General features: G+C 41.0%; 1 protein-coding gene across 1 annotated transcript in view; it reads left to right on the top strand.

The window, feature by feature from the left end:
• The first annotated feature begins 3,591 nt into the window (after window positions 1-3,591).
• Window positions 3,592-21,326, top strand: part of LOC309567157 (protein-glutamine gamma-glutamyltransferase E-like) — a 63,686-nt gene continuing 45,951 nt past the window's right edge. Inside the window, exons 1-3 of the mRNA XM_082272504.1 lie at window positions 3,592-3,721; window positions 15,475-15,651; window positions 18,550-18,792. Coding sequence (XP_082128630.1) covers window positions 3,715-3,721; window positions 15,475-15,651; window positions 18,550-18,792 — 427 coding nt within the window. The 5' untranslated portion in view covers window positions 3,592-3,714. The remainder of the gene's footprint in view (window positions 3,722-15,474; window positions 15,652-18,549; window positions 18,793-21,326) is intronic.

A 21,326-nucleotide genomic window follows, 5' to 3' on the forward strand; every position in this document is an offset into this window, starting at 1 on the left:
CTCACACCAACCAGCAGGACAGGTATACAAGTAGGACACCCCAGCGGATGATGTGGGCTCACCTGAAATGCAGGGTCTAAGTACTAACCGTTATTCACCAGAGCTCCTGGAAAAGGGTTTCGCTGCGTATTAGGTGTCAGTCCTCAGGATCTCCCTACCAGAAAGTGAGCAAGCCGGGTTCAGTAGCATATAAAGCAGGTAGGGATCAAGCAGAAGCATAGTCAGTAACCAAGCCAAACGTTGGTAACAAGTGGTTGCAGGTTAAGATCAAGCATAGTAGAGAAACAAGCGAAAGGTCAGTAACAATTGGTAGCGAAGGTACGGACGGCAGCAGGAGTGACAGAACTGTGATATTGGCTGGAGAGGGCACAATATTCTGGCAAACAGGAAGTGCAGTGACATGGATTAAATCAGGAAGTTCATGGGAGGAGCAAAGAGTTCAAGGTCCAAGAAAAACAAGGTACAAGGCAAGATTGTGTAACTGATCAGAATGGAGATGTCCAGCATCTTAGCAAGAAGAGTTATTGCCACACACAGCAGCAACCCTGGGTTCAAATCCAGGCCCTGACAACCGATAGGATTAACACTTAATGTCCCAGCCCCAAGTCTATGTGGGACAGTACACCCTGTGCAGCAAAGTGCCAGGGCTGGGCTCGCAGCAGCTATCTTCTCTTTGGCTTCCAACCCCTGGCTTATGTTTGACTACGTTTACTGTTCTGTACCATTTTTTACCATTACATTAAAGGTGTGATTTTACTGCATTTACTGTCTCAGTCTGATTCATGGTTCCTGACACAAGGTAGCATGAAAAACATTTTCTATGCCTAGTTTGTTCCTTCCAAACATCTCTCAAGTCTATTTCAGCTATGAGCCTGATTCCTGTACAGGGTTTGTTGCAGTGGCGGCCCGTACATACAGGACGCCGGAGTGCCACCCCCCTAATCCAAGCACTCGGCCCCTAATCTACATGCAGAGGGCACCGGACGCATGGATTCCAATGGGTCTTTTTTTTGTTTTTTTTAGAAGCACATGATTAGAGCCAGAGGCTCTAATTGGCTTAAAAAGGGTGGGCTTTGGGCTGTAGAGCACTGCACCCAAAGCCCACCCAGTTGTGTGACATTAGCGAATAATATTCGCTAATGTTTCCTTGTTTCTCCTCACGGCCAATCAGAAAGCGGGTCCAGAGTCCCGATTGGCCGGGAATCCTAAGACCTGATTGGCCACGATTCTAACTCCTGATTGGCTGTGAGGAGAATCTACAGGACTCCGGAGGAGAGGCAGGGGTGAAGACGCCACCTGCATGGGGTAAGTGAAGGGGCTGGCGGGGGGCCTGACAGGCGATCGAGCGATGGGGAGTATGTGGTTGGTTGGCTGGGGGGCTGTGGGCTGCCACCCCAAGTAAATTAAGCACCAGCCACCACTGGTGTGTTGTAGGAAATTCATCAAGGTTAGATCTAAATACTTACAATACTCACCCATTGCTAAGCAGATGTATCAGGATATAGTGCTAAATATTATGCCAGACATCTCAGAACCTGTGAAGAGAAGTGTGGAGGGATATATACTGTATATTAGTAATAATATATTTCAAACCATCAATTGTCCAAAGGAGAAATACATATCTGCCAATCTTGTCAGCCAGAACTTTTATGCAGAAAAAGTTCACCTTATAAATATTAGTATACCGACTCCTCAAGAAAAGGATGTGTATGTAGAGTGGAATTGTAGATTACAGTATATTGCTTTCAACTGAGTGAATCAGAATAAAATTTGTTTCCTGCAAAGATAAAATAGATAGAGCGTGTCTCTCTTGTGTGGTGAATATCCTGGGACCAGGGCTCAGTCCTGGGACCAATTTTGTTAAATTTATTCATAAATAGCATTGAGGACGGGATTATTAGCTCAATCTCAGTTTTTGCAGATGACACAAAATTAAGCAGGGCAATAACTTCACATCATGATGCAGAAATCTTACAGAATGACCTGAACGAAATAACAGAGTGGGCAACTACGTGGCAAATGAGGTTTAATGTGGAGAAGTGTAAGGTTTTGCACTTGAGGAATAAAAACATAAATGTAAAATACGCCTTAGGAGGGGAACCTCTGGGGGAATCAAGAATGGAGAAAGATCTGGGAGTCTTAGTAGAAGATAGACTAAGCAATAGCATGCAATGTCAAGCTGCAGTCCAAAAGCTTTGCCAGTGTCCAATCATCTGAAGGTAGCGCCCTTCAACCCAGGGTCTATGAATTTTCTGCCTGTGTATTGTACGATTATTACAATACATTTTGCTAATTTTCTCTAAACTAACTCTTAAAGAAAAACTGCCACATTGCCTATTCTGGGAAATGTGACAGTGTCCTTGCAATTAGGGTCCCCAAACCACTAATAATAATAATAATAATAATACCTTGACAGCGCTCCCCCCCAAATCCCAAATATCTGGGGTATGGGTGAACATGTGTCCTTCTCTCAAATAACATTGCTTGAGTCTAGAAGCCAATCATTAGGCCCAAACACTGTTTGCTTGACAGTGGGAGTAATGTCACCATCTCACTATCTGACACCAGCTGGCACCATGCCATCTTCCAGCTTCTAAGCTACCAAAACAGTATTAAACCTGTAGTCCTCTTAACTAAAGTGCTTTGTTTTTTTTTTTTTGTATTTTTTTTTCTGTAATGCACACTTAGGAAGTTAGGTAAAAGTTATCTGGGTGGCTGTAGATCACATTAGAGGATTCAGTGAATGGCACAAGTCTATGCTCCATCAGCTGAAGCAGGAGGCAGGAAAGCTATAAGGGGTCCAATAGACCCCTGATGTCTTCATAAAGAGTACCTGTCACCTACTCAATGCTATTACGTTTATCAGGGTATCATTTATAAAAAAAAAAAATAATAAAATAAAGAAAAAATTAAAAGCCCCCTCCCCTGCACACCTTTCGAGTGCAAATATATACGCAAAGTGTGCACCTGCATGTACACAACAGCTGTGTACCACATATTGCGCATCGTCACATGTGCCACACTTAGGAAATTCTAGGTCCTTCATTTACCGTTAATTTTAGGTAATCTTTCACTGTTTCACGGGTGTAGTTTTGAGGCTTGACATATTTGATATCCATTTGTTTGACATAAACTCGTCTTTTTTTTTTTTTTTTTGTCCAAAAAAAAGATTGTTTTGTGTTTGTGCGCACAAAAATTTATGTTAATGTATATTTTACTGAAAATAAACATTTGATAATTGTGTAGCATAAAAAAACAGCAACTACTACCTTTTTTTCTACAAGGCCTCGGCTTTCAGAAAACATATCATGTATTGGGGGTTTTAAGTAGTTTTCTAACCAAACATGCAGATTTTAATAGAGTGTGTGAAAAATGAAAAAAAAAAATGCTCCAGTAGCAAACTGGTTAAACTAAATGATGGGGCAACTACATTTTTTGGTAGATAAGTCTGCATGTTTATCTAAATTTAAGTTTGCTTCAGATAAGCCAAATTGTGACTTAATCTCCTTGAATGTATTTGCCAATTCCCTTTCACGCTCAGTAACCATATCACATAGGTCAGTAGGAGACCACAACGAACTTGAAAACTAAAGGCACACCTACCAACTTTCACAATGTTATTTTACGTGATCTGGAGTGTATAAATATTGTACCAGTATTGATCATTCACCACTGCCTCTTTGTATAGCAAGAGCGAAGTACAGACCACACATCATGGCTGGTAAGTATTTTTTTAATAATAAGGGTTTCTCCATTCTACTGTGGAACCTACTATATTATTGTGACTTCCAGGCAGCAATCTGTTTAAATTTGATGAACCAACAGATATTGAACCTAAAATTCTTAGCTGCAATCAAAAACACTTCCACTGTCTGGGCTTGTGTGTCTATTATTATTATTGCTGCCCTTTTGAAAAGTGATCCGTATGCATTCCTGCTACAAGCAGGTGTGAATGTGGACTAAAAGGGATGCTGTTAACAGAGGGATGTTGGGCTCCAGTGATAAAAATCTGGCTTTAGATATAATTGTAAAGGAAACCTGTAGTGGACTACAGGGCTGCAATTGCTAACCTCCTTCTGGGAATGCTAGATGCCTGGCAGTATCTGCCTTAAATACTTTTTGAGTCACTGATCCGAAACAGGCATGCAGATTAGAGAATCAGACTAAGGTCAGTACTCCTAATCTGCAAACTAGTTTAAGGTCAGAGCCAATGGATCAGCATGACAGCCGTTGTTCCGTGAAAAAACCATACCCATAAAAATTCCATACCCTCGTCACTTCCGGTGCAACTATTTCTTACGTTACACCAGGCTACCACAATTCTCAGAAGGAAAGGGAGAGCGTCTGCTATTCAAGTCTATGTTTAGTACAATAGCTACAGAAAGATCCCTCACTGAGTTCCTTCAACTGTATAGACCTCCACCCTCTGGCTGAAAATAGTTAATATAAAATATTCATATACAATATTTACTATTATAAACTATACCGTTCCTTTAATTCTTTAGATAAATGGAATTGACTATATGTATGTAAATGTATATTAAAAGCCTAAACGTATTTTTTTTTCACAATTAAATTTTTATTTTATTGTTAGACATATAAACAAAACAAATATTTACAACTACAGTACATTACTCTGCACAAAAAAAAGTATTATCCATACATAAAAACACAAAAAAAAAAAAAAAAATTTGGGAGAGGAAGGGAAGGGGAATATCAATAAACCAATTTAGGGGCAGAAAGAAAAAAAAAAATATATAAAAAATATAATATATATAAAAAAATAGAATATCATCAATTAGTTAATAAGTTCCTGCTTCTGTCCTTATGGAACAGGTGACATTGGCACGCCTACAGCATCAATCCAGGCTGACCACACTTTATCAAATTTTTTTGGGCAGTTCCTACTACCGTATGTAAAACGGTAGAATGGAAGTGTCTTAGTAACGGCAGCTATCCAGGTTGATCGGGTGGGAGGTTCAGGTAACTTCCATCGCAAAAGGATTTCTCTCCTGGCATAAAACAGGGTATACATAATACACATTTTAGCATATTTATCCCCAACCACTTCTGTAAGGTTACTCAGTAGAGTTACCTTTGGGTCCAAAGGAATCATAGTGTCAAAAATTTCCCCAATAGTATCCGTCACCGCTTTCCAAAAGGTTGCAAGCTCAGAGCACGACCAAACAACGTGTAGAAAAGTACCAATTTCATGCCCACATCTGGTGCACGAGGGATCCTTCCTGGGATATATCCTAGCAAGACGTTGCGGCGTGTAGTATGTTCTGTGTAAGAATTTGAGTTGTATAAATCTGTCCCTAGCCGCTATCATTGAGGTAATATAATTATTAACTGACTCCTCCCAATCTTCAACAGTCAGGTCTGGGATGTCATCCTTCCATTTATTATAGGTTTTCTCAAGAGACTGACTATGATCTGATGAGAGTATATAATATATAGCAGAGAGAGTTTTACCTATTACCTTAAAAGTTAGCATCTTCTCCAAAGGGTCTGATTCCAAGACAACAGGGTCTTGGAACTGAGCCCGCATAGCATGACTAAGCTGGCGGTAACGGAACCCCATAGTGGGAGGCAATGAGTGGGTAGACTGGAGAACGTCAAAGCCTTGAAGTCTTCCATCTTTAATAACATGTTTCATGGTCACAATCCCTCTGGCAGCCCATACCTGGGGATCAGGAAGTTGGTACAAATGTATTAGATTAGGATTACCCCACAGCGGAGTGTGGGGGGATATATGTAGAGGTGTGTTATATATCACCCGCGCCCGAGACCATATCCGCAGCACCGTCTTCATCAGACTGGTTATTTGAGGATGTGCCCGTTCACCCCGGAAAACCAGATTACTAAGGGCCGCATAGGAACCCAGCAATGCTGCTTCTAATGTAACTGCGGAGTTAGTTTTGGGCTGGGAGAACCACCACCGGACCGTGACCAGTACAGCCGCCCAAAAATACAACTTAAAGTTAGGAAACGCTAAACCTCCTCTTGCAAGAGGAAGATATAACGTGCGCCTTGCAACTCGTGGAGTACGCCCGGCCCATACAAAAGTTGTTACCATACTATCTAATCTCGAAAAAAAGGTTCTAGTCATATCAATGGGGGAGTTACGAAAAAAATACAGAAATTTCGGAAGATAACTCATTTTTAATAAATTAATTCTACCAACCGGGGACAAAGGAAGCATGCGCCATGACGCACACCTTTTATTTAATTGTGAAACTAAAGGGTCGATGTTATTTTGCTGGTACACATCCAATGTTGGACCCACTTTGATACCTAAATACACCATATCCTGTACCCATTTCAACGGTGTCTGAGTATCAATTAAAGGTACCGATGGGTGTAGTGGAAAAAGGACAGACTTAGACCAATTAATACGTATACCTGAAAAACGACCAAAGATGTCGAATAATTGTAGGGCCCTATGTAATGAAGTGGAAGCGTCAGCCAAATAAATCAAGGTGTCGTCTGCATATAAGGACAGCTTCTCTACAATAACCCCCACTTTAATGCCTCGGAGTTGTGGGTCCGCCCGCAACATAATCGCGAGCGGCTCCAAAGCCAAGGCAAACAAGGCCGGGGATAACGGACATCCCTGTCGGGTGCCCCTCAGTAGAGGGAATTTATCCGACAGGGATAAATTAGTGCGGACTCTAGCCGTAGGATTCCCATAAAGAAGTTTAATCCATGAGACAAAGTTGGGGCCAAACCCGAAGCTAGCTAGGATCTTAGCGTATTTTTTAGTTTGGGATATAGTGGTGAGGGGCTACAACCTCTCTCAAGATTTTGTTGCTGTCTGACCCCACTGGTGGAGATTTATTCTTTCTGGTATTTCTGGTGACCATTATTACGAGGACAGAAAGTGATAGGAAATCTGAAAGTTTACAGTTGTCACTGGAACAGAAAGAGAGGGTGAGTCTTCTCATGGGAGTTCTTGTGAGTGGTGACAACTGTCAGATGTCCTCTCACTTTCTGTTGTGTCTCCCCAACATGACACAAAAAAAAAGCGCTTTTAACCATATCCTACTCTATTTACCACCAAAGATGTTCTGGCTTTATATACTAAAGAATAAGTGCATTCAAGACAAAGTACACTTATCCCTTTTGACCCTTTACTATGACTTAACCTAACCAACTTTCCCTTTCCATCAATGCATACTTACCTCGAAACAGTGGCCACAATATTTGGTGGGTTTTTTGGGCCGCATCTGTGCATTACAGTCTCATAATGTTCTATATAGCTGTCTCTTTTTGTCTCCAGCTTCAGTACACAGCTCTATTAAAACAAAATAAACCTAAAACCCTCTAGGTCCAACAAATGATATAAGTTAAATATTCAGAGGAGTGGGGAGCCACTGTTGAAGTTAAGTGCAAATAAACTAAAGAAAAGAAAAATGAGCCAATTTGGACTCTACCCTCTTCCTCTTATTATCCAAAAAAGACTGCAGAATCCTTGCAATGCTAACAGAATGAAGTTGTTCTAAAGGTAAAAGTTTTTTTACCCTATTGCATTCTCTGCATTAATTAAAAAAAAAATGTATTAGTGGTTCCCCCCCAGCTCCCTATAAATACTCACCTCAGCATGACAGCCAGGCTACCACAATTCTCAGAAGGAAAGGGAGAGTGTCTGCTATTCAAGTCTATGTTTAGTACAATTGCTGCAGAAAGATCCCTCACTGAGTTCCTTCAACTGTATAGACCTCCATCCTCTGGCTGAAAATAGTTAATATAAAATATTCATATATAATATTTACTATTTTATTAATTTAAAAAATATATAAAAAAAGAGGAACCTTTCACAAACATAAATGGTATATACTATACATAAAACTATACCATTCTTTTATTTTTTTAGATAAAGGGAATTGACTATATTTATGTAAATGTATATAAAAAAAGCCTCAACTTATTTTTAAGTTTGGGATATAGTGGTGAGGAGTTACAACCTCTCTCAAGATTTTGTTGTTGTCTGGGACCCCACTGGGGAGATTTATCCTTGCTTGTATTTCTGGTGACTATTATTACCAGGACAAAAAGTAATGGGAAATCTAAAAGTTTACAGTTGTCACCGGAACAGAAAGAGAGGGGGAGTCTTCTGATGTAGTGACAACTGTCTAAAGGATGATTAGATGTCCTCTCATTTTCTGTTGTGTCTCCCCAAGAATAAGTGCATTCAAGACAAGGTACACTTATCCCTTTTGACCCTTTACATGACTTATGACTTAACCCAACCAACCTTCCCTTTCCACCAGTGGCCACAATATTTGGTGTTTTTTTTTGGCCGCATCTGTGCATTACAGCCTCATAGTTTTCTATATAGCTGTCTCTTTTTGTCTCCAGCTTCAGTACACAGCTCTATTAAAACAAAATAAACCTAAAATCCTCTAGGTCCAACAAATTATATAAGTTGAATATTCCGAGGAGTGGGGAGTAACTGTTCAAGTTAAGTGCAAATAAACCAGGGGTAATGAATTAAAATTCAAGGAGGTCCGGTTGCTAAAATTTTCTTTGGGCCGAGGTCCGAATCTGAAGTCTTTGCTATGACTCAGAAAGATTGGCAAAACAAAACGTGTCCATCAGCGTTGCTCTTAACATAAAATATGCCCATCCGAGTGCCCCCTAACATAAAATATGTTCATCTGAGTGCCCCCTAACATAAAATGTGCCCATCAGAGTGCCCCCTAACATAAAATATGCCCTTAGCATAAAATTTGCTCATCAGCGTGACCCTTAACATAAAATAAGGGACACGCTGATGGGCACATTTTATGTTAGGGGGCACTCTGATGGGCATATTTTATGTTAGGGGGCACTCAGATGGACACATTTTATGTTAGGGGGCACTCAGATGGACACATTTTATGTTAGGGGGCACTTAGATGGACACATTTTATGTTAGGGGGCACTCTGATGGGCACATTTTATGTTAGGGGGTACTCTGATGGGCACATTTTATGTTAGGTTGCACTCTGATGGGCAAAACAAAACGTGTAAATCAGCGTTGCTCTTAACATAAAATATGGCCATTAGAGTGCCCCTTAACATAAAATATGCCCCTCAGCGTGCCCCTTAGCATTAAATATGCCCATCAGAGTGCCCCTTAGCATAAAATATGCCCATCAGAATGCCCCCTAACATAAAATGTGCCTTCAGAGTGCCCCCTAACATAAAATGTGCCACTCAGAGTGCCCCCTAACATAAAATATGCCCATCAGAGTGCCCCCTAACATAAAATGTGCCCATCAGAGTGCCCCCTAACATAAGATATGCCCATCAGAGTGCCCCTTAGCATAAAATAGGCCCATCAGCGTGATCCTTAACATAAAATAAGGGGCACGCTGATGGGCATATTTTATGTTAGGGGGCACTCTGATGGGCACATTTTATGTTAGGGGGCACTCTGAAGGGCACATTTTATGTTAGGGGGCACTCTGATGGACAAAACAAAACGTGTAAATCAGCGTTGCGCTTAACATAAAATATGCCCATTAGATTGCCCCTTAACATTAAATATGCCCATTAGAGTGCCCCCTAACATAAAATATGCCCATCAGAGTGCCCCCTAACATAAAATGTGCCCATCAGAGTGCCCCCTAACATAAAATATGCCCTTAGCATAAAATTTGCTCATCAGCGTGACCCTTAACATAAAATAAGGGACACTCTGATGGGCACATTTTATGTTAGGGGGCACTCTGATGGGCATATTTTATGTTAGGGGGCACTCAGATGGACACATTTTATGTTAGGGGGCACTCAGATGGACACATTTTATGTTAGGGGGCACTCTGATGGGCACATTTTATGTTAGGGGGTACTCTGATGGGCACATTTTATGTTAGGTTGCACTCTGATGGGCAAAACAAAATGTGTAAATCAGCGTTGCTCTTAACATAAAATATGGCCATTAGAGTGCCCCTTAACATAAAATATGCCCCTCAGCGTGCCCCTTAGCATTAAATATGCCCATCAGAGTGCCCCTTATCATAAAATATGCCCATCAGAATGCCCCCTAACATAAAATGTGCCTTCAGAGTGCCCCCTAACATAAAATGTGCCACTCAGAGTGCCCCCTAACATAAAATATGCCCATCAGAGTGCCCCCTAACATAAAATGTGCCACTCAGAGTGCCTCCTAACATAAAATATGCCCATCAGAGTGGCCCTTAGCATAAAATAGGCCCATCAGCGTGACCCTTAACATAAAATAAGGGGCACGCTGATGGGCATATTTTATGTTAGGGGGCACTCTGATGGGCACATTTTATGTTAGGGGGCACTCTGAAGGGCACATTTTATGTTAGGGGGCACTCTGATGGGCAAAACAAAACGTGTAAATCAGCGTTGCGCTTAACATAAAATATGCCAATTAGAGTGCCCCTTAACATTAAATATGCCCATTAGAGTGCCCCCTAACATAAAATATGCCCATCAGAGTGCCCCCTAACATAAAATGTGCCCATCAGAGTGCCCCCTAACATAAAATATGCCCTTAGCATAAAATTTGCTCATCAGCGTGACCCTTAACATAAAATAAGGGACACGCTGATGGGCACATTTTATGTTAGGGGGCACTCTGATGGGCATATTTTATGTTAGGGGGCACTCAGATGGACACATTTTATGTTAGGGGGCACTCAGATGGACACATTTTATGTTAGGGGGCACTCTGATGGGCACATTTTATGTTAGGTTGCATTCTGATGAGCAAAAAAAAAACGTGTAAATCAGCGTTGCCCTTAACATAAAATATGGCCATTAGAGTGCCCCTTACCATAAAATATGCCCCTCAGCATGCCCCTTAGCATTAAATATGCCCATCAGAGTGCCCCTTAGCATAAAATATGCCCATCAGAGTGCCCCCTAAAATAAAATGTGCCCTTCAGAGTGCCCCCTAACATAAAATGTGCCCATCAGAGTGCCCCCTAACATAAAATGTGCCCATCAGAGTGCCCCCCAGCATAAAATAGGCCCATCAGCGTGACCCTTAACATAAAATAAGGGGCACGCTGATGGGCATATTTTATGTTAGGGGGCACTCTGATGGGCACATTTTATGTTAGGGGGCACTCTGAAGGGCACATTTTATGTTAGGGGGCACTCTGATGGGCAAAACAAAACGTGTAAATCAGCGTTGCGCTTAACATAAAATATGCCAATTAGAGTGCCCCTTAACATTAAATATGCCCATTAGAGTGCCCCCTAACATAAAATATGCCCATCAGAGTGCCCCCTAACATAAAATGTGCCCATCAGAGTGCCCCCTAACATAAAATATGCCCTTAGCATAAAATTTGCTCATCAGCGTGACCCTTAACATAAAATAAGGGACACGCTGATGGGCACATTTTATGTTAGGGGGCACTCTGATGGGCATATTTTATGTTAGGGGGCACTCAGATGGACACATTTTATGTTAGGGGGCACTCAGATGGACACATTTTATGTTAGGGGGCACTCTGATGGGCACATTTTATGTTAGGTTGCATTCTGATGAGCAAAAAAAAAACGTGTAAATCAGCGTTGCCCTTAACATAAAATATGGCCATTAGAGTGCCCCTTACCATAAAATATGCCCCTCAGCATGCCCCTTAGCATTAAATATGCCCATCAGAGTGCCCCTTAGCATAAAATATGCCCATCAGAGTGCCCCCTAAAATAAAATGTGCCCTTCAGAGTGCCCCCTAACATAAAATGTGCCCATCAGAGTGCCCCCTAACATAAAATGTGCCCATCAGAGTGCCCCCCAGCATAAAATAGGCCCATCAGCGTGACCCTTAACATAAAATAAGGGGCACGCTGATGGGCATATTTTATGTTAGGGGGCACTCTGATGGGCACATTTTATGTTAGGGGGCACTCTGAAGGGCACATTTTATGTTAGGGGCACTCTGATGGGCACGTTTTATGTTAGGGGGCACTCTGAAGGGCACATTTTATGTTAGGGGGCACTCTGATGGGCAAAACAAAACGTGTAAATCAGCGTTGCGCTTAACATTAAATATGCCCATTAGAGTGGCCCTTAACATAAAATATGCCCATCAGAGTGCCCCTTAACATTAAATATGCTCATTAGAGTGCCCCTTAACATAAAATAAGGGGCATGCTGATGGGCACATTTTATGTTAGGGGGCACTCTGATGGGCACATTTTTTTTTATGGGGCACTCTAATGAGCACTACAAAATATGCCCATCAATCGGCAGACTTTAAAAAACTCCCATCAGCTTTAAGTGCAGCTATGACCACATTGCTTTCTCCCCTTGTGCTCCACATACCTGGAGCCAGGAGCCGAGCCAGAAGCCGCGAGCAGGGGGGCGGGGCGCGCACATAATGTCACGCCCCAACTCGCTGCCTGGCTGAATGGGAGCCGCAGTCAGGAGCGGGGGGCGGGGCGCGCGCGTGACGTCACGCCCCTACTCGCGGCCCGACAGGACACCGTCCGGGAGCCGCAGCGCACACACAGCACGTCACTGGTTGCTGGGACACCCGCAGTCCCAGCAAACCATTGAATGAATACAGGAGGCGGCCTCGCGGTCTGGGTGAAAGCATCGTGCGGGCCGCCAGTGGACCGCGGGCCGCCATTTAGTGACGGCCGAAATAAACGAAAGAAAAGAAAATGAGCCAATTTGGACTCTACCCTCTTCTTCTTATCCGAAAAAGACTGCAGAATCCTTGAAATGCTAACAGATTAAAGTTATTCTAAAGGTAAAAGTTTTTTTACCCTATTGCATTCTCTGCATTAAGGTTAAAACATTTTTAATAGTGGTTCCCCCCCCAGCCCCCATAAATACTCATCTGAGCCTGATCTCAGTCCAGCGCTGTGCATGTATGCAGCAGCTCTTCTTCCAAGGCAGACATGCACAGCCTGACCTAAGCCAGGCTGTGTTTCTGAATAGATGTAAAACAGTCCGTCTCAGGATCCAGCATGCATGGGTTCCCCCATGGAAAACAACTTCCTATGGGGGTACTTGCGGGGGGTGGAGAAACCAGAAGTGCCAGCGGGAGACCCGAGAAGAGGAGGATCAGGACTGATCTCTGCAAAACCATTGTACAGAGCAGGTAAGTAAAAAAAAAAAAAGAAATTCAAGCTTTACAATCACTTTAAGCTCTTCACTTCACCAACACACATTGTACAAAGGCTTTATGAACAAAAAAAAAAAAAAAAATCACACAAACACATAAAAAACCCAAATAAAACCCACCCCCTCATTCAATTATGCCATGAGTGTAGTTCATATCATGCATGCATGTGTAAACACTGTATCTCTAAATTAACTCAAAAGTATCAGGAACCAATGTATTTTAAACAGCTGCATCAGAGGCAAGCTGAGTGGAGCTGGCAAAATCAGTCAGGTAGGACTTTAAACTACAATATGCTGCCCCCCCCCCCCCTCTTCTGAAAGAAGTTATCATTTGGGACTGACAACTATTTTGAAATTTTATGGGGCAAATATGTTTTGAAAAACCTTTAGTCACCCTATTGGCTTGAGATGGTGGATACCCCAGGTGTGTGACTGTAATGCATATTTAATCAATGCAAGTCTTCACTATCCTAGCAAGAGGATTATCATCTTTATAGCTGTTGCGTGAGAGAGGTGTGGTGGTCTCTCTCTCTATTTTGTAACATCTATAGGGAGTTGACACTCTGGGCATGACCCAGGTTGGTCATAAACGTACATGTCCTCCTCCTGACCACTGTGCCCCATCGGATGTATGGGACACTTCCACTGAAACCTACATTGGGAAGAGGAAGGGGGAAGTTGGGAACTACTAGTTATCTTGTGGAATGGATGTTACAATAACTGTGATATGATATATGAACTGCCCTGGAAGTAATTCTGGACTTTTTTCACCAGATAATAGCTTTATTTGATGGTGCTTACTAAATCTAAAAAGGATTATCATATAAGTGTTTGAAATACATTGATTTCTGATACTTCTGAGTTCATTTACAGATTACACATGCATGCATGCTATGAACTACACTTATGGAAAAGTTAAAGGGGAGCGAGTTTGTATCTGCTTTCACTGTTTTATTTAGGGTATGTGTTTGCGTGCATTTTTTAATGTTAATAAAGCCTTTGTACAATGTGTGTTGATGGAGTGGAGCACCTAATATCTTAGCATTATGAGGATTCTGCAGTCTCTTTCAGCGTATAAGAGGAAAAGGTTAGGGTCAAAACTGGTCATTTTTCTTTTCTTTAGTTTATTTGCACAGCTCTATGAAAGTATTTGGGCTGTAATGTGCAGGTGTGGCCAAAACAGTGAAACTTGTAGCACTGGATGTGCACCAATAGCGGAGGCCTTGGGAATCGGGATGCATTTGTGAAGGGGGTAGGTGAAAAAGATTATTTTAGGGCAGTTATGATCGGCCTTTTGATTCCCTTTAACTGGCCCTTTGAGAGCTGTTCCTCCCAATGACATGTGGCACTGTTCCTGCCAATAACATCAACGATAGGGCAATGATAGGACACTATTTCCCCCACTTACATGAATAATAAAATAATGGTCAGTATTCCTTCCACTGACCCTGATTATGGGACACTATTCCTCTGAGAAAACAACAAAAAGGTACTATTCTTTCCACTTACACCAATGATAGGGCAATATTCTTCCCACTGACACTTACGATGGGGCACCATTCCTCCCAATGACACCAAAAAGGAGGTACTGATGCTCCCTTCTCTCCCCACTAATACCAATGATAGGGCACTATTCCTTCCACTGATACTAATGATGGGACACTATTCCTCCCACTGATAACAGTTATGGAACCTTATTCCTCCCACTGATACCAACGATGATTCAGCATTCCTTCAACTGATACCAATAATAGAGCTCAAGTCTTCTTACTAATAGCAACGATGGGGCACTATTTCTTCCACTGACACCAACGATGGGGCACCAGTCCTCCCACTGACACCAACAATAGGGCACTATTACTCCCACTAACACAAATGATGGGGCACTATTCCTTCCACACACCAATGATTGGGCACTATTCCTCCCACTAATACCAATGATAGGGCATTATTCCTCCTGCTAATGACTATAGGCACTAAACTTGCAAGCTTGAGGCATTATTAAGTCCCACTGATCCTGGGGTATTGTTGATTCTCTGAGGTCAGTGTGACCCCCCCCCCCCCCAATGTCTGGGGGTCAGTAAATTGGCCTTTTGTTTAGAAAGTTTGGAGACTCTTGGTTTAGGGGAAAGGGATAAATGCACTTTGTTTTAAATTACATATAGCCTTAAATAAATGAGGTTAGTCAATGAGAGGTTTGCTTTCATGTTTGACCTGAAAGATAAAAACAACATTTGGAATCTAATTGGTTGATAAAGCACCATCTATATATTTTTCTCTAGCTGTTAAAAAAGGACTTGGAGAGGAGATAGCCATAGGATAAAATACAGACAAGGTTAGATGTTAAATGTTGCCATATATTTCCCCAGACATGCTCTATGTGAAAAGTGTTGATCTTCATACGGCAAAGAACAAGCTTGACCATCGCACCAGTGCCTATATCTCCAAGCAGCTCATTGTACGAAGAGGACAAGCCTTTCAGATGACTATCTCTCTCAACAGAGCCCTGAAAACTAATGACAATGTTACTTTTGATGTTGAAACAGGTAAGACATTTTGGGATTTAAATGCAGAGTGCATTATTAGCACACTTGTATAAAGTACTCGAAACCCATACTTGAGTAAAAGTACAAGTGCTCGATCAAAAAGTGACTTGAGTAGAAGTGGAAGTGCTCTATCAAAAAGTGACTTGAGTAGAAGTACTAAAGTATTCAACATTTTTTGTACTTAAGTATTGCAAGTAGTTTTTTTTTTTTAATTTTGCTACTCAAGTACTGAAAGTAAAAGTACCAGTAGTTTTCAAAAAAAAATTGCTACTCAAAGTACAAGTACTGTGTTATGTAATTATAAAAGAAAGAAGTCAAAAGTTTGAACATCATATTGTTTTTTATTATTTCAAATGATTAACCTAAAGGACAATCACATTTCCTTTGGCTGTAACTTTTTGTAAACAAAAACAGATAAAGTATGTCCCTCCCTTTCCCCTTTAAAGCATCCCTCCTTCTCTTCCCTGCATGTTTTTTTTCTCCACCGGTTATTGGTGCGCAAAATCATATATAAACCAATGTGATATACAATAATATATTCCAATAATGAAATAAAGGAAGAGTGTATGAAATCAAAGTCAATAAAAAGTCCATATATATATAATGCCATAATACCATATATATGTGACAAAACAAGATGAATATATTTTCAAAGGTGCAGGAATCAAACAGGTGCTATTCCAAATAATAGGTGCAGACTGATGAAGGTAAGTGCAAAATAATATCCAAATAGACTCTTCCAGTGAAACAAAACTGCAAAACCTGTGCTCTCAACTTCCAGTGAAAAAAGCAAAATCAGCCTCTTACCTGAAAAAAGGTCTATGTACGCTTGTGACTCTCCTTGGTTGGGGGAGGTTCTCTTTCCCCTTAACAGCAGATATGTAGACCATTTTATTTATACATACAGTAGCATTTATTTTCGTATGTGCTGATTTAGTCCCGGTTCACACTACCGCAACTTGTCAGCCTGACAAGTCGCGGTCCATTCAGTGCTACGGGAACTGTTCTAATCGCTCCGACTTAGAAAATAGTTCCTGTACTACTTCGGGGCGACATCGGAGCGACTTGCATTGACCTCCATTATGTGAACTCCGTGCAAGTCACGCTGAAGTCGCGGTGCACGCGACTTCACAGGTCGCCCCCAAAGTCCGATCGCCATAGTGTGAACCGACACTTACACATGACATTATACACATTTTTTTGAACTTCATGAAACCTGCCATCTACTGTTCTGGCAGTGGTCATTTTTATAATTGTAACGAGTAACTATGCAGCACAAGAAAAAAATATCGGAGTAGAAGTATTGAAATCATCGAAAAAATGTAGTGAAGTAAAAGTTGAAGTAGGAGAAAAAAATTATACTCCAAGAAAGTACAGATACCGCCTTTCGGTACTTAAGTACAGTAGTGAAGTAGTTCTACTTAGTTACTATACATCTCTGATTATTAGTTAATATGCGTTCGACAAATTCCAAACCGTTACATGAAAATTAAAATAATTATTAGCAATGCTGTTCCATTTATCATACTCAAATTATTTTCATAAAATACTGCCTAACACATATGCATGAATTTTATGTTTGCAAGAGTATAGAGTCAAAGAGGAGACAACTTGTAATCAAAGTAGATTAAAGCTCTAACTAAATTAATTTAGGTTTGCTAAAGTAGCTTCATAAACAACTGCCATTTTGAATAAAATACTTGTTTTCGCATTTTTTTATAATTTTTTTGCATCTCAGTGCTGCTGATCTCCCGCAGGCTCTTTACAGGCACTTCATGTGTACTTGCATTTCAGTGATGGCTACATGGCATTTCTCAGGGAAGGTTTTTTGTTGGTGACAGCTGTAGTTCATGTCTGTGCAATGTGTGTCAGCAAAGCTACCTGTATTCTCCGTTGAAAAAATGGTTGACAAGGTGGCATGCAGAAAAACTATGAGACAGGGGATACAGCATTGTCACCACATAGCAGAAGGTACCAAATTTTGGCAGGATTACCACCTATTATTTTATTGAAAGTTGCAGATTTAAAATATGGAAATTACTTTAGGTTAAAATTATATAGGATTTTAGTGATCGGGTTTACATAAACCACAGAGTGCAGAGGGACAGCACTGGGTTTGCGATCTGCCTAAAAGTTGATTGTGGTTATGTGGCCAGTTTAGATACAAATCATGTTCAATGGACTTCTGTAAAATGAACTGTTCTTTTCCCCAAATATATAAATGTGATACTATCATTGTAATAATTTGCTCTACCAGTTGCTCCAAAGGCACCCCTTCTTTTTCTATAATGTGCAGCCAATGCCAACTAAATAAGACTATTACTAATATGCAAATTTTGACTTTTTGTGAACGGTCAAAAACTAAATCCTCTTTTTTCTCTTTTACTGCTCCCCCTGCCACTGACCCATGCATTTTGATAGACTGGAGAAAGAAAAAAAAATTGCAAACTAGAGACTGTTATATGTAGCAAGGTTTAGGCTGTTCACATGCAAAACATGTCATGGGCCAAAGGGGCCTTAAAAACACTGGAAAGCAAAATATGCTACGGTAAAAGATAAGTGCTATTCTGCAATCCAGAGATACAAAGCCTTGCATAGAAATGAATTCATATTCTATGTACATGTGCCAATTTTTTACCCAATACACTGACCAATGATGGCACTTTGAACTGTATGCTGATAATTCCTAACTAAAGCCCTTATTAATATATTAAAACTATGAAAAGCATTTAATATGATAAAAACAATTAAAATAAGCATTTTTGAACTATTCGCCCATCCTTCTCATTGTAATGCTTAGCCATCTCTAGGTAAGGTTTAGCCCCTCTGGATTGGAATAGAGAGATTAACATTTGCTATACCATACATTTATTGTATATATGATGTTGTTTCTTTAAGGGAAATCCCCTAATGTTGCCAAAGGAACAAAAGCCACGTTCTCTCTATCGAAAAAAACAGTTGCTAAAGGGAAATGGAGGGCATTTTCCAACTCTACCACCTCAAACTCTCTGGTTGTACAGATCACACCTCCTGTTAACGCTATCATTGGATCTTATCAGATGAGTGTCCGCTTCTTCTCTAAAGGATATACATCCCATAAGCTGCCAGGATTTACTCTACTCTTCAACCCATGGGCCAACGGTAAGAGCTTAGTGAGTAACCTATTACAGATTACTAACTCATTAAAAGATACACTGATCTAGGTATAAATGTCGTGAGTGGGCAACTAATCAATGATTTTTAAACCAGGTGCTTTCTCGACATTTGGCTTCTGGGATTGGTTAAATGGGAGCACTCTACAGACCTGTTTTTCAAAGTAACAAGAAGTTGGCCTATGTTCAATTAAAACATCCAATAATGTAAAGAAAACAATCTAGTTCTTCTCAAATCTCTATTCAAATTATTTAATGTTTGCTGAGAACGCAAAAAAACTATCGGGCCCGGCCGGGGCAGTTTAAGCCATAATGTGCTAGAGTAAGGGGTGGAACCAAGGGTTGGTGCTCGGAGGTGGGTAGGGGGTAAAGACAAGCAGTGACAGAAAGGGGGGGGGGGGGTTCCTGCACCTATTCTTTGAGAAAAAAGAGCCCTGTGCTTACCTATAGGTAAAAATCAACCAAGGGAGTTTACTCCCGCTTTAACATGGAACTAAAGTCTGTAAGCTCACCTCCACTCCAGAAAAAAATATTTTTGAGCTCCCCCACTGGCTCTGATATCTCTTCCTGGTCTTCTTTGGGTTTGGTACCTTTAGCTATCTTGATTGGCCGGCTCTGGGTGAAGTAACTTTGGCACACAAACAAAACTTAGTCTGTCCTGGAACCAAGGCATGCCAAGGAGTTACACTGACCTACAGAGGCATGTACATTCAGAAAAAACATTAAAATATATACAACAAAAATGCAGCGCTCATATATAACTCATAATACACCTAATAACAGAGCAACAGTCCACATTAGGGTTATGATACCCAAGAAAAGTCCATAAAGTGTCAAATGTGAACGTCCTTATTCAAAAATATATAGCCACTCACCAAAAATGCAAATGACTCTATGTAACGATGAAGATACCTGGGTGGGTCTCCAAAAGGAGCTTGCTGCTACTGATGAGTGCTTGTGTCTCTCCACCATACAGTGAAAAAATCCACAGAAAAAATTGATAGTGCAGTACTTTATCCAAATGCTTTAAAAAGTAGAAAGAAGTAGAACACCTGGGATGATAGCAAACATGAAATCTCGGTGCTTCACTCCATCTTCCCCGCATGCAGTGGAAACTCACCAGATGAATTAACATAACGAGCCTGTCACAATCCCATGAATGCACAATTTATTTAATCTCTCCTCCGCAATACTCTACCTTTAGTTACCAGCAGTCTTAAGTTGGATGATGGCCAATGTCATTCAGCTCACTTCCTACAAGACCAGGTTGTCCAGGACCAACTCCGGTGAGATGTCATCACATCAGGGCTAAAAGTAGTGTTGCACTGATCTGTGCTCAGACATTATTATGTAAGGGTTGTTGAGAGCAAGTTGAAAAACTGCCCACCCCTACCACTGGAAGAAAAGATTCAGGCTGCATTCACATCTGCACGTTCCAAAAATGCACCCCAAATGCTGCAAGCAGGCGTGCATGTTTGTGTGCAGTAAAACACCCAACAAATGTGCCAAAATGCATGATAAGAAAACATGTAAAGCTCTACACCCAAGAAGGGTGTATATTGCACAAAAATGTACAAAAATGCGCAAAAAAATGTGCGAAAACTAGCATTCAGAGATCACTCAGGGGATATTAGGTGTGAATGGGGCTGAAGCCCCATGGCTTCACTGAAATGGACTTCAGATAGGCTTTAGCCTATCTTTACAAGCCAATAAATGTTGCTGCAAAGCATTAAGTTCCAAAATACTGTGTATCATACGATGAACATGAAATATACTAAATATATACAGTAAAACCTTGGTTTGAGAGTAATTTGGTTTAAGAGCGCTTTGCAAGACAAGCAAAATTTTCAAATAAATTTTGACTTGATATACAAGCGATGTCTTGATATACAAGTAGCCTCAAGTCACAGCTGAGTATAAAAGAGAAGAGAAGCGCCTCTAAGTGTAGCAATATGGTTAAATTTAATGAAGGAACAACATTTAGCAACTCACATGGTTGATGATTGGAACAGGCACATCTAAGGATGCAGGCATCCGGGGTAAAGCTGTCCACATAGACCATCCTCCACACCGCCATCGACATCATCCCTTCCACGCTGCCCCTCGCTTTCAGATCGCTTTACTCCAGGGTGGTGTTCCCGGTCAGGATTACAGACTGGCAGCCGGCGGTGCAGAAGATAGTCTATGTGGACAGCTTTACCCCGGATGCCTGCATACTTAGATGTGCCTGTTTTATTCATCAACCATGTGAGTTGCTAAATGTTGAACATTCATTAAATGGAACCATATTGCTACACTTAGAGGCGCCTCTCTTCTCTTTGATACCCTGTAGCTCCTGCTGGATTTTGCTTCTAATCACCTTGTGGAAGCGGCTATTTTTGGATGGACATTTAATGGTTACACAACCTATCACATTGCTACAATCTTTTTATATGGACTATAAACTGAAGGACTTATGAATAAATGGTTGTGGAATGAATCATCTGAGTTTCCATTATTTCTTATGGGGAAATTTGCTTTGAT

This window comes from Pelophylax lessonae (genome assembly GCF_965119305.1).
Source record: "Pelophylax lessonae genome assembly, chromosome: 11".
NCBI lineage: Eukaryota > Metazoa > Chordata > Amphibia > Anura > Ranidae > Pelophylax > Pelophylax lessonae.